This window comes from Psammomys obesus, unplaced genomic scaffold (genome assembly GCF_907164565.1).
Source record: "Psammomys obesus unplaced genomic scaffold, mPsaObe1.curated_primary_1811, whole genome shotgun sequence".
NCBI classification, from domain to species: Eukaryota; Metazoa; Chordata; class Mammalia; order Rodentia; family Muridae; genus Psammomys; species Psammomys obesus.
The window spans coordinates 4,634,726-4,648,493 of NW_026596109.1; the positions used below are offsets into that span (position 1 = coordinate 4,634,726).

General features: G+C 45.8%; 1 protein-coding gene across 4 annotated transcripts in view; it reads left to right on the forward strand.

The window, feature by feature from the left end:
* The window catches only part of Dnajc6 (DnaJ heat shock protein family (Hsp40) member C6), a 154,002-nt gene that overhangs the window by 5,615 nt on the left and 134,619 nt on the right, over window positions 1–13,768 (forward strand). For 3 of the 4 annotated variants that reach the window (XM_055628886.1, XM_055628885.1, XM_055628884.1), the window contains exon 1: window positions 5,562–5,782. The exons of the other annotated variant lie outside the window; for it this stretch is intronic. Coding sequence is in view for 1 of the 3 variants with exons in the window: in XM_055628884.1 (XP_055484859.1) it covers window positions 5,761–5,782 (22 nt within the window). In the remaining 2 variants the exon portion in view is untranslated. Of the gene's footprint in view, window positions 1–5,561; window positions 5,783–13,768 lie in introns of those variants that run through there. 4 annotated transcript variants of the gene reach the window in all.

Below are 13,768 nucleotides of genomic sequence, written 5' to 3' on the forward strand. Positions count from 1 at the left end.
ATCTATCTATCTATCTATCTATCTATCCATCTGTCCCTCCCCTCTATCTATCATCTATATTTGTGTGTGTATGTTAGGGGAGGACTTTCTCCTCCCGCTTCGCCGAGTCTCTTGTTTCTCCAGACCAGCTTACCCCAGAGTTCCTAGCGACTGTTTTCTCTCTGGCCCTGTAGGAGTGCTTAGATTACTGATGTGTTCCACCGCATCTGGCTTTTTTGTGGGTTTAGAGCAGCGGTTCTCAACCTTCCTTAATGCGGAGACCCTTTAACACAGTTCCTCATGTTGTGGTCAAACCCCCGTCCCCATAAAATTACTTCCACTGCTACTTCATAACCTGTGATTTTTAGGAGTCATAATGTAAATATATGATATGCGAGATATGTGACCCCCGTGAAAGGGGGTTTAACCTCCAGATGGTTTGAGACCCAGACGGTGAGACATGCTGGCTTAGGAGACCAATCTCAGGTCACCAGGCTTGTACTGATGATACACTGAACTGAACTGAACTGTCTACCTGGCCTGAACCTGTTTTAAAGGTCCCCATTTTATGAATAAGAAAAAGGCTGAATCAGGGCAAGGTTGACTAATGCCTCTGCAGTGACATAGCTGGTACCCTAGGATTCAAACCCAGGCAGCTTGGTGTGAACGTGCTTGTATTAGAGCCGCTGGCTGGCAAATGAGTTCTCCAGTAAGTTTACACAAGCCACAATACAAATCAACTGCCTGGCAAGTGGTTGGCATGCCACAGGCTAATATCCTTCCTCTTGACTGGTAGCTTAGCTTCCCAGTAACTGCCTTCCTTGTAGCCATGCTGCCTGCCTCCTTCTGTGCTAGTCTGTGGGTATTCTTGACTTCACATCCCCACTGGTCAGGGTGACTTCTCTCTCTCTGTTTTACCTCTGTAACTGCCATTTGGATGCTCAGAGCAAACCAAACAGATGCGGCTGGCTGGAGAAGGACCAAATGTGGTACTTCCGGGAAAGCCATCTCTCTTCTCTCCCTCTCAGCATGCTTGTGACTCAGAAGTGACTCAGAAGTGGCTTCTAACAACACAGGGACTGTGCAGAGCTGCAGAGGGACTTAGTGGCCAGTGGAGTTGCCCGAAGCATTCCCCAAACCCAGTTATTGAGACAGAGCATCACGCCATGACTGGCTGTTTAGAATGGTCTTTGTTGTGAGTCTATTTGAAGCTTGGGATCAGAGACATCAGTTAGGGGAAAGATCCAAGGCTTGAGTCTGTTCTTGTCCCTGAATGAGAAATGGTCTTGAGGCCAGCTGCGAGGCAGGACAAGACTTCTGAGAGCTTGTCTGACCATGGCTGGGATGGCCTAAGGATCAAAGATCTAAGACTTTGGTAAACACTGTGTCACAAGGCAATGTTAAGCCCTTTTCTGTTTAATAAGATCTCCAATCTCTTTCAACCTGATTTTAAAAGAGAGAAAGAGATATTCGATTCCACATAGGCAGTGGCCCAGGACTGGGTGGTTCCAGCACCCAGGAATCTGAGATGGGAGGGCTGATGAATCTGGGCACCCATCTTTAAAAAGGGGGAGGAGATAAAATATGGATGTGGCAGTGCAAGTTAGCAATCCCAGCACTTGGTGGAGGGCCTCACACAGGAAGACTGTTAAGTCTGAGGTCAGCCTGGGAATATAGTAAGACATTGTCTCAAAAGTATAAGAAAATGGGGCGTGTGACATAGCTCAGCAGATACAGGCCCTTGCTGTGCAAGCCTGATCTTCTGAGTTCTGTCACGGGAACCCACAGAAAAGTGGAAGAAGAGAACCGACCCCACAGAGCTGTTCTCTGACCTCCACGTGATCAAGTGTCATGGCATATGCAGGCTCTCTCCCTCGCTCTCTTAGCTCTCTCTCATTCATCGTCTCTCTTTTGCACATGATAAATAAAATATAAAAACGGACTGAGGAGCCATTAAGGGTGGGTAGAGATAGAAACACGTGCCAAATATAACAAAATGTGCACGATTATGGTGTTCACTGCACAATTCTTTCAACTGCTTTATATGCTGGGAGCCTTTCGAAAACAGGTAAAATGCAGATATCTGTATGAATGGTCACACTCAAAAAACAAGTTACTTCCTTTGAACCATGAATGGAAGCCCTCTTTCCTCCTCCCACCCCCTACTACTTCAAATCTCCGTACTCCTTCCCTAAGCAAGTGCTCCTTGCGTGAGCTAGCCAGGGGGCACCTGCTCCTGTATAGCACAGGCTTTATTTCCTTCCTGGCGTATAATTCTCACAATAACCCTACACACTAATTACTATTTTCTGTAGTTTATGAGGAAAGCCAAAGCTTGAGAGGGCTGACTCAGGTAATCACGTTACCCTTACAGCACTGACGGTGACCTTCCTTCGTGGCCTTGTGCCATACTCTCCATGTTTGAAGCTGCTGTGCCTCACCCAGCCTTAGGAGGTGGTCCCATTACTAACTATCCTCAACCTACACAGTTGGAACAGGAACTTTAGAGAGCTTCAAGAAGGCATCCCAACTTTCTCTAGGGATCAGTAAATGACCTTGGCCTATGTTTGGACCTAGCCTTTTCTACCTCAGAGCCCTTCTGCCCCCTATTACTCAAACCCAGGCCTGGCCTGTGTTTGCCTGATTTAGTAACCCCTCAGCTGGAGGCCACGAGCTCCTGCAGGCAGAACATCCACTCAGCGCTATGCCCTCCTTATGTTCAGAATAGCTCCTAGCATGAGGACTATTGCTGAATGAAGGGAGGGCATGGGGTCTGCAGCATCTCAACGTTCACAGAAGTGCTCTTTCTGGGCACAGTTTGACTTAGCCCATGGAAGAAGAGATGCTTTTTTTTTTTTGTTTGTTTTTTGATGTAACGTATGGGCCTGAGGCTCCTGAGATGGACAGTAGGGGGTTATGAAGGACCTATTTGTGATACTCAGGTCTCCATCACTGGACCAAAATGTGTGAGATGGCTTATGGAGGGAAAAGGTTTTTTTTTTTTTTTTTTTTTTAACAACATTTATTCTGTATGGGTGCCTATGAAGGTCAGAGGACAGCTTTTGGGAGTCAGTTCTCTTCTTCCATCATGCAGGCTCCAAGACTGATCTCAGGTCATCTGGTTTGGCATCAAGTGTTCTTGCCCTCTGAGCCATTTCACTGGGCCAGGGAAAGAGTTATTTTTACTTCAGTCCCTGATAGGTTTGACCCATTGCTTTGGGTCAGTGGTGAGGCAGCAATATTTTTACATGGCAGAGTAAAAACAGTTTATCCTGTGGCCAGGAAAGAGCAAGAGGGAAGGGCTGTGGTCCCACAATCCCCTTTGAGATTGTAGTCATAGTGGTCTAAAGACCCCCACCTGTACCCTATCTCTTAAAAGCTTTACCATCTCCCGAACAGCCCTGCCTTTAGAGCCAAGCCCTCATCTCATGGGCATCTGGGAGACATTCATGATCCAACCATCTTAGCACATCCCCTTCACTGTCCCCCAAGCTCCTCAAGAAGAGCAGAAAGGTATCATACACTGCCAACAAGTAATGGAAACCAAACCCACATTTTTAAACATTCTAGTGGCCAAGACTGCCCCCCCTTCATGGCCACACTTGTCTTATGGCTGCTGCAACGAGCAGGCAAACGCTTAAAATTAGTCATCTTGAATGTGCCCAGGCATCCTCACGTGGACTGAGTGCTTTGTTTACCCAGTTCTGTATCTTTTTCTCCTCCCAGTAGCCTGGCATGCACTGGGCGCAGGTGTGGCGGGCTCCTGTTTGGAGGAGAGGTTGTCATTTGCCTTGCACACTCAGTTCATAGCGGCAGTGGGGTCTTCGGCACTCTTGTCCACCACAACATCTTCTGTGTCAATACTGTAATTACACAGCAAGTTCTGGGGATGATAGCAACAGATGGATATGTGTGTGTTTGTGTTTGTGTGTGTCTGTGTTGGTTTTCTCGAAACATGGTCCTGTACTTCACCAGTCAGTTTCTTTAGAGATCAGATTTTCCAATCTCTGATGGAAAAAACCGAACCAAACCAAACCAAACCAAACCAAACCAAACCAAACCAAACCAAACCAAACAAGACACAAAAAACCAGCCACATGTAGTAAAGGAGGTTGTGAAGGTTCAGAATTGAAAAAAAAAATTTAAAAACATTTTTTTTTTAAATGAGTATGGGTTTTTTGCTTGTATATATGTCTATATACCATGTACATGCCTGGTACCCAAGGAGGCCAGAAGAGGGCACTGGATCCCCTGGGACTGGAGTTACAGACAATTGTAAGCTGTGGAGTGGCTGCTAGGAATCCAACCTGGGTTCTCAGGAAGACCAGCCAGTACTCTAAACGACTGAGCCATCTTTCCAGCCCCTATTCATCTTATTTTTTAAGGTTTATTTACTTAAAAAATTTTGACATTCATTGATTTTGTGTGACGTGTGTGTGTGTGTGTGTGTGTGCTGTGCTGTGGTGCGTGTGTGGAGGGCAGGCTGCAAATTTTGGGAGTGGTTCTTTCCTTGTACTTGTAGGTCCCAGGGGTTGAGATCAGTAGGGCTTGGTGGCAAGGAAGTACCTTTACATAGTGAGCCATCACACCGGCCCTGATAAAAGCAGTTTTAGAGTGCCTTTTCTTTTTCTATGTTTGGCAGAGGGGTGCCTAGAAGGCTGAAAGGCAATGCTAGGGCCAAGTCTACGGCATTGAATATGCCGGGCAGGTACTGTACCATTGAGCCACGCCCCTAGCCCCAATATTAAGTAAAGATGTTTAGAAGGCTGTGATAATGTTGACCCATTTTCCATAAGTTAAATGTCATCTCATTTGACCACACTCTCTAAAAATGGCACGCGTTACCTCATTGCCACATTATTCTGGTCCTCACAGCGTTTGCTGCCACTTATTATGTTTTTTTTTTTTTTTTTTTTTTTTTAATTGCTTGACTGAATTCTCTCACCAGAAGGTAAAAATTGCTGCGAGGGCGGGGACTTGTCTGCTCTTCTCCCCTGGAACCCTAACAGGTAGAACAGTGCCTGCCAAAAATTACAGTCTGTTGAATGAATGACAGTGGAATGTTGTAGAATGACACAAAATTCGGTGTGAACCGAACGACTGAAGAGTTTGCTGGCTACGTCCCTGCCTTTCAGTAGAGGGGTCTCCTGGTTTAGCTTTTCCGTACCTGGTCCCGGCTGGTCTGCAAAGCTTCCCTGCCCATCAGCTTACACCTTGGTGAAGTGGCGGACACGGGTCACTGTCTGGCACCCGGTGCTTCTGTTTTGTGCCAGCTGAGAGCAGAGCTGGGGGTTTTTCTGTGCACTATTGTGTGTATAGGACCAAGCACCGCGCCGGACCCACCCAGAAGTGCTTGCTGAGAAAACGAAAGAAACAGTGAATGAGTACTTCAGAGGAAGGTCAAGTCTCTTAGGGACCACTTGCACCCTCTCCCCAACCTAACACGAGCCAAGCCTCTCCAGAGACGAGAAGGAAGGAAGAGGTTGCATCTCCACTCCAGGGAAGGAAGAAGGGCAAACCTAGGCTCCAGATCCGGTTCCATGCCATGTTTTGGAAGTCGTGTTTACGTCTGCCTTCATCCTCATCCCTTCCGCTTCAGCACGAGCAAAATTATAACCCTGCACACTGACTTGCATGCCATTATCACAGCCTGGGTGCTCCTGCGTTGAGGGACTTCGCCCCCGGGACCGCTGACTGTCTGTGAACGACAAATCCAAAGTCAAGGGTTGCAGAGGCAGCCGGACTTTCCTGCTCTCTGGCAGCAGAGGGAGGACACAGAGAATGAAAGATTCCGAAAATAAAGGTAAGGGGCTGACAGCAGAGGGGTGGCTAAGACACCCGGGGAAGATGTCGCAACGTGAATGTGCCTAGTTTGTGCTGATGGCCGATTTGATCACTAACGTGTATTCGTAAATTTTTAGTTATGTAATATATGTCCTCTTTAAATGACTGTTCTCTAAATTCCGTGTCATTCAGTTTTCCATTTTTTTTTTTGCAGCACTACACACACACATATATGTATATATATTTTGTATTCCTTATTTAATCTTGGCTGACTACGCATCTCACAGTTTCCTTTATAATCGCTTCCAGAATTCTGATACTTTAATTTTTTTTGGGGGGGGCGGGGGTGTTTACAATTGTTAATCATTAAAATGCAAGCTTCAGGCAGTTATTGGAAATAGCTGGAGAACTTGATACTTAAAACACAGTTCGGGGTTTCTAGAGAGGCACTGACTGAGGATCTACAGAGGAACGGGGGAGCGGGGGAGCGTTCATCTTTTCCGCGAGGGCTCAGCAGGGAGTCGTCGCCGCTGACCTTCAGAACTGTTTACCTTGCACGGGGATGTGAGGATGCAAGCTCCCGCCCGCAGCTCCTCCCCGCTCCCCCCCCCCCCCCCCCCCCCCCCCCCCCCCCCCCCGTACCCCACGCGCCTCAAAAAAAAAAAAGGAAAAAAAAAAAAAAAAACAACAAAAACCCGCCGGCACGAATTCTTGCGGAGGGGAGGGCAAGGACAGAAACAAATTGAAGAGAAAAAGCCTCCCCACCCCCCCCTCCGAAACCCCAAGGACTCTGGAGGATTCCGGGGTTCAAGGCTGAGGCCCTGGCAAATTTCTGCAGCATCAGGGGATGGGGGAGGGGGGGGAGCCCCCCCCCCCCCCCGAGTACACGTGGTTCAGGGTCGCGCTTCCTTCTGCACCCTCGATTCTCTAGCTCCCGGTGCCCGCGGAGGGGCCTCGCGTGGCCGGGGACAGGCCGCCGTCTCCGCAGCTGCTCGGCGACCCCCGCGACCCCCCGCGACCCCCCGCGAAGCCCCCCCCCCCCCCCCCGAACCACGCACTTTTCCCAGTCCCGAGGGTGCGCAGGTGCCGGGAGGTGGGGTGCCCTAAGCCGGGTAGCCGGTGTGGCTTTCGCCATAGGAGTCTGACCTCCGGCTGGTTAGAGTCCCACCAACACCCCACCACCGGGGTGGACGCCAGGGGCGAGGCTGGCTTTGCCATCTACCGAAAGCAAGGCAGCGTCTTTAATGGATCCGGGCTGCTCTAAATCGCGCGGCTTTAGGAGGGACAGGGTGGGGCCTCGGGTTGTTGGCTGGCTCAGCGGCTGTGGGCCCTTCAGGTTCTCTCATTGATCCTTGCGGTTTTGGTGTTTAAATTTTAATTAAGCAGTCCCAGGGAGGAAGAAACAGCTGTGGGAGGCCCTGGAGAGAGCGAAGAGGACGGTTCACTCTTGTTTCCTAGCCCGCCGCCGCTCGTGGACAAATAATTCCTGTGGGGTCAAAGTATTCAAAATCCCCAAAGGGGGCTTTTCCTTGCTGTTTGCAGTGGCTGGAGAAAGGGTTAATGGAGAAAGAGGACGGAAAAAAAAAAAGTCTATTTGTCAAGTCATGCTAGGCCATGGGCATGACTTAGAAACGATTAAAGCTGTCTGATTCACAGGCTCAGGCCCAGGTCAGAGCTCACCAGTGTTTAGGACAGAAATACTCCCGATCTCAGCATGTCAGCACGTTTTAAGCTTCAGGTCTCCCTGCTCTTTTTGATGAGAGCTGGTATTTGGAATTCTGTATCAATTTGTGTTGTAAAGAGCCCGGGCTGGCAAATCCAAACGCGCAGGTTTCTGGTGTGTTCAGCCGTCTCTCAGCAGAGCCCCGGGTGACTCTTGATTTCCTTGGGTTACAGTTTCTTGGACTCCCAAGCGGAAGGAAGCTAGATGACATCAGTGCTTTTTCAGATTGTGAGGGACTGGATGCCTCGGGACCAGCATTCCGGACAGGCACGGTAGAATAAATTCATCCTAGGAACCATTGCAGGCGTGTGACCAGCTTGCTTTCTACAGCTTCTGTTTCTGACGTTTATGTTTGTGTGCGCAGACATGTGGGCTGTGTTCTGTCATCGGGTCTATGCTCTTTGAGTCCTAGCCGAAACATACCGAAGAGTGATGAATCAAGCCATAGCTGACTAATCAGAGATTCTGTGAGGTGGAAGCATATGTGCATGGAGGCCCTCTCCTTAGAGAGAAAGATAAAGCCAGCTGTCTCCCTCTGCTTTGCAAACAGGTCATGAATTAATGTATTTTTAGGGTCCCCTAAGAGTCTTTTGGGCCAATTTCTTTTTGTGTTGGGAGATGGGGGTCTGTGATGAGGAGTAGATTGTGAGACAGTTTGTGAGGTGAGTATGTACACACACACACACACACAAAAACACACATGAATGCACACAGAGAACAGTAGAGAGAGTGTACGCACGTGTCCACCAGACCAGGAAAGCTGTTTCTGGGAAGCAAAGTACCAGTTGTTGACCTGAATATGAAGTAAATGTACCAAAACATGTACCAAATGTACCAAAAATGATGAAAAGGACTGCTAAAAACAAACAAAACAAAACAAAAAAAACCCAAAATGTAGGAAAATTTCAGATGACAACTCTCCTTGCAAAGACTAATCAAGAAACCAGGCGACGTTGCAAGAGGTTGGTGGAGCCGGTGTGTGTTGGCAGAACTTGAACTTTAATGGGCCACTGTGTCATGAACAGTGTTCAGGAAATGCTGCACTGTGGTTTAATAACGGCCTTCCTTTCTTTGTCCTGTTGCCCGTGCGTCTTAGCCCAGTGAGGTTGTCGACCACGAAAGGCCTCTTATAACTTAGGCCCCTTTTATTACTTTATTTCAATCAAAATGCTTTGCAAGCCAGGAAGAAATCATGTGTATAAGACAATTAAATTAAAATGGTTGAATGAGATACAGAGAAACAACAACAACAAAGTTGAATGAGTTAACCCAGGTCTTGACCAGTGTGGCCGATAACTTTAGTAATAAATATCCCAGAGCCTATTTAATGAGCGATGAGTTTGTGAAGAGTTGTGTGCTCAGGCCCAGGTCTTTTCACCTCAAAAACCACTTCTCAGGTAGGTAGGGGATTGCAGACAAGTCGCGCCATAAAATGAGCTTTAGAATAAAATTGCATATGGGGCTGGAGAGATGGCTCAGCAGCTAAGTGCATGTATTGTCCTTGCAGAGAACCTGAGTTTGACTCTCAGCACCCATGTCAGGCAGCTCACAACTGCCTGTAATTCCAGCTCCAGGGGATCTAATGCTCTCTGACACACACACGCTTGCATCAATAAGTCATAAAAAAAATTCAAAGATGATAAAATTGCCTATATTAGTATTATAATTAATTCATCTTGTATTAAAAAACAAAAAGGAAAGACAAACCTTAGAAAATAAAATAATGGCTTTTGACTAATTTTCTGGTTTGTTTGAAAAATAGACATGGTAAAGTCTGCGAATTATCAGTAAGGCCTTAGAGGCAAAGATCTGACAGAACAAGAGAGGAGAACTTTGGGAAAAAAAAAAAAAGGAGTGGAATTTTTTTTGTGTATAAAAGACAGAGAAACTATTTCTCCTGCAAAGTTTCTGTATTCTGAGGGACTTTAATACTACAACATTGTGTGAGCAGATGAGGCTAACACTGAATGTGCTGAGAGCATGGTCTGGGCAGGTTCCTGAAAACACTTCGGGAATCTGAGTGTTCTCAATAGACGATGCTGCGGAATCAGGTTGGGATTTGAACAAGGTCAGACCCAGACTTTCAGACCTCACATATGAAATACATTCTCTATCTTCAATCAAAAAAAAAAAGTATAAAGAAATGTTAGTTTCTGTTTCCCTTAATCGTCATGACTCCTTTGATATCTTCAGAGAAAACACATATGCTTTTAACTTTTTTTTTTTTTTTTTTTTTGGTCATGGCTGCTTTTGCATGGTTGGCTGAGTGAAATGCTATTTTTGCAGGAAGGGCCTGTGAATATCATGAGCTTTCTCAGGGGTCCGGGGCACTTGTTAAGACAGATTAGAAATTTGCTCATGCCAGTGGTTATCGATGGAAACTGGATGCTCACTTGAAATCTGCAAGTAGGTTTTTCATTTGGTAGCATTCAGGGGCAGAAAGAAACCAGAATTGTTTGGGTTAGCTTGTGTGATCTGTAACTTTCAAACTTTCACTTTGTTGAAGAGGTGAAACACTATAATTTCCGAGCCTAGAATGTGTATACATACATACATACATACATACATACATACATACATACATACATACATACATTCTATACATACATACATTCTATGCATACATATACACACATATGTATATCCACTGATCCTAGAAGTTTATTTATTTTTTTAGAAGATTTTATTTGTTTATTTTATGTATGAGTGCTCTATCTGCATGTACACCTGGATGCCAGTAGAGGGCATCAGTTTCCAGTATAGATAGTTGTGAGCCACTATTTGGTTGCTGGGGATTGAACTTAGGACCATGGGAAGAGCGGACAGCGCTCTTACCAGCTGAGCCATCTCTAATCCTGGAAGTTTATAAAAGTATTTATAAGTGTACTTATAAGTATAAGTAAACCTATGTATACGTACATAAACTTCTAGGATTAGCCGGATGTGGCCAGCCTAGTCTGCAAAGCAAGTTTTAGGACAACCAGGGCTACACAGAGAAACCCTGTAATCAAAAATACAACCTCCTCTCAAAAAATAGATTTTCAGGATTAAAGGTGCTATTAAATCTACAAAAGTTCATATCACTTAATGCTGTTCCAGAATAACTCATCTAAAGCATATTGGCATTTTGCAGGACAGTGGGAAGAAACTGCAACACAATTTATCGTTCTCATTCGGTCGACATACAAGTGCAGATACCTGCCTCCATTGTAACGTGGCTCTGCCTGCGTGTTTATACATTACAAATCACACATATTATAACTAATGCCATTCAATCTCTGCTTGCAATGCATACGCTTTGTTTTTAATGTTTTATTTAATTCTTGCATTATCCATGTGCATGTGTGGGCACGTGGAGGCCAGAACAGGATGTCAGGCACCTTCCTCCATTATCTGTCTTGCTGCTCTGAGCTAGAGTTTCTCACTGCACCAGAAGCTCACCATTTTTGCTAAGGTGGCTGTCTCTGGTGAGCTCTCAAGATCCTCCTGTCTCCAGCCTCCTAGCCCCATGCCAGTCCTGAAATTACAGGCACTCATAGCTATGCCCAGCTTTTTACATGGGTGCTGGGGATTTGAACTCAGGTCCTCATGCTTGCAGAGAAAGTGCTTTTACCCACCTCTGAATAGTTTAATGTTTATGTGCAAATGGCTTTGTTTTGGCTCCCTTTCCCTTTTTGTTTTGGATTGTTCTTGTGTCGTGCTGGGGAGCTTTTTTTTTTTTTTTTTTTTTTTTTTTTTTTTTTTTTTGGGCATGCTAAGTGAACACTCTAGAACAGTGTATATTCAATCCTGTAATTTTGATGCCTTAAAAAAAGAGATGAAAACAGCATATGAATGCTTGTAATTGAAACTGAACTGGGCAGAAAGTACCCTATTTTTCTTTTTCTTTAACCTTTGAGACAAGATCTTGCTATGTATTGAGCTCACGCTGGCCTTGAACTTGGTTCATCCCTAGCCCGTGTTACACATGACCCTCATGCCTAGTCTCCTGAGTGCTGAGGTTAGGGGCAGGTGCCATCGTGTCTAGTGGAGACACTGGGACACGTGGGATGGAAATCTGCCAGAAAGTGATGCCACTGGGTTGTTGCTTCTCTGCGCTACTGGAGCGGCCACTTGGAGATGTTTTTGAGTTGTTCCTAGGATATAGAAATTCGATGTGTTCTTTTATGTGTTGGCTTTGTTTTGGTGATCTTGCTAAATGCACTTATTAATTTGAGTAGTTTTTCGATTTGGAAGGATTTCCCATGATGACAGTTTTCTATAAATCCCTCATAATTCTTTCAGTTTTCCAACTCTTACGCATTTTTAACCTACTCTTACTTAGACATTAGCTAGGATCTCTCCTCAGGATCATGTAGAAGTGTAGTTCATCCCTAATTAGTTGAACTGGTTCCATCTGGTTATTTCTTTGCTATTGACTTCCGGTTTCCTTCTACTCTAGTGAGAGGACGGACTGTGGCTATATTAGCTCTTAGAAAAAATTTGAGATCTGCTTTGAGGCCCTGCTTATGGTTGACTTATATATATATATGTGTGTGTGTGTGTGTGTGTGTCTGTGTGTGTGTGTGTGTGTAGTCTGTGTACATTATGTATGCACTTTAAAATAACGTGCGCGCTAAAGGTTCTCGGTTCTATGTTTTAGGTATGTTGGCTATTTCAATATTTTTTCCTTAAAAAAAAAAAACACAAAGATTTGCTTTTGTTTTTATGTATGTGTGTATGTCTGTGTGAGTGAATGCCATGTGTGTCCAGGTGCCCCTGGAGGTAAGAAGAGGACATGAGATCCCCTGGAGCTGGAGTTCCAGGGCTGTGAGCTGATGTGGGTACTGGAAATTGCACCTGGGTCCTTTGGAAGGGCAGAATACTCTTTTAACCCAGAGCCCAGTCTATTTGCTTGCTTGCTTGTTTGTTTGTTTATTTATTTATTTATTTATTTATCTATCTATCTATCTATCTATCTATTTATTTATTCATTTATTTATTTATATAGGATTTCATTCTGTAGTCCAGGCTGGCCTGAAACCCACTGTGCAGCCCAGGCTGGCACAGAACTCACAGTAGCCATCTTGCCTCAGCCTCTCAGGTTGGGATTGCAGGCATGAGCCACCTTGCCCTGCTGGCCTCGGTGTTTCTTTCAGCTCTTCCGGTACTGCCATTAAGCCTGGCCTGAAACTTGCTGTATAGACCAAACTGGCTTTGAAGTTGTGTCAGTTCTCCTGCCTCTGCCTCCTGGTTGTTAGGATAACAACCGTGAGCTGCCATTTCCATCTCACCTTTGCCTTTTGAAGGGTAGGCCACCGGTGTGCACAGTTCCGGGAGAAGCCAAGATTGGTGGCATGTACTGAGGAGGCTGAGCTGGCAGAATCATTTCAGCCCAGAAGTTCAAAGCTGGCCTGGGAAACAGTGAAACCCTGTATCAAAACAAGCCACACAACCCTAAAACCAAGTCACCAACAAATCCTCAGCTGGCAGATGTTTTATTCTGTACTTAAATGTTATATAAATGTGTATATATATTATTGGTTCATAGGCATTGCGCATAGCATTAGGGTTCAAAGGGTTTTGTTTTGTTTTTCGAGATAGGGTTTTTCTGTGTCCTTGGCTCTCCTGGAACTCACTCTGTAGATCAGGCTGGCTTCGAACTCACAGAGATCTGCCTGCTGTCGCCTCCCATGTGCTGGGATTAAAGGCATGCACCACCGCCACCCGGCACGTTTAAAGGGCTTAAATGATCAAGTTAGGAGTTGTTTTGTGGGCTGGATCCAAACCTTTGCCAGTACCCAGCATGCGTTTCTTGGGTTTGCAGTTTCAGGGTTATGTGTTGTGTTAATCAAACCCTGGAGCTTCCTGTCGTGTCTGGTCATTTACTTGGCTCGTTCTTTGAGCGTTTGTGCACCTGGCTCCCCTTTCTTCACATTATGGTGGCTCTTGACTCCTCAGGAGAGTAAACCGCACTACTCACATGGCCTGGAGCTGAAAGGCGGGGATGTGATCGGTGGTGTGTGCTTGTGGGTACTGCGGGCGGGCAGGGTTATTAAACTTAGACCAATAAACAAACTGGCACTTCCTTTCAGTCTCCTTTGATGTGCTTCCCCGCTTCACTTCTAGCAAGGAAGATGTGCCAAGCAAGGGAGCCTTGGGAGGCCTAGTGTTCTGTCAGTTTTCTGACCGTTTGTGAAGCGTGATCTGTTTGTGGAAACGCATTGAGCTGAACATGTGCTCCGTCCACTTCCCAGTACACATGTGACACACCTGAATAAAAATCCTAAAAATGAACACTTT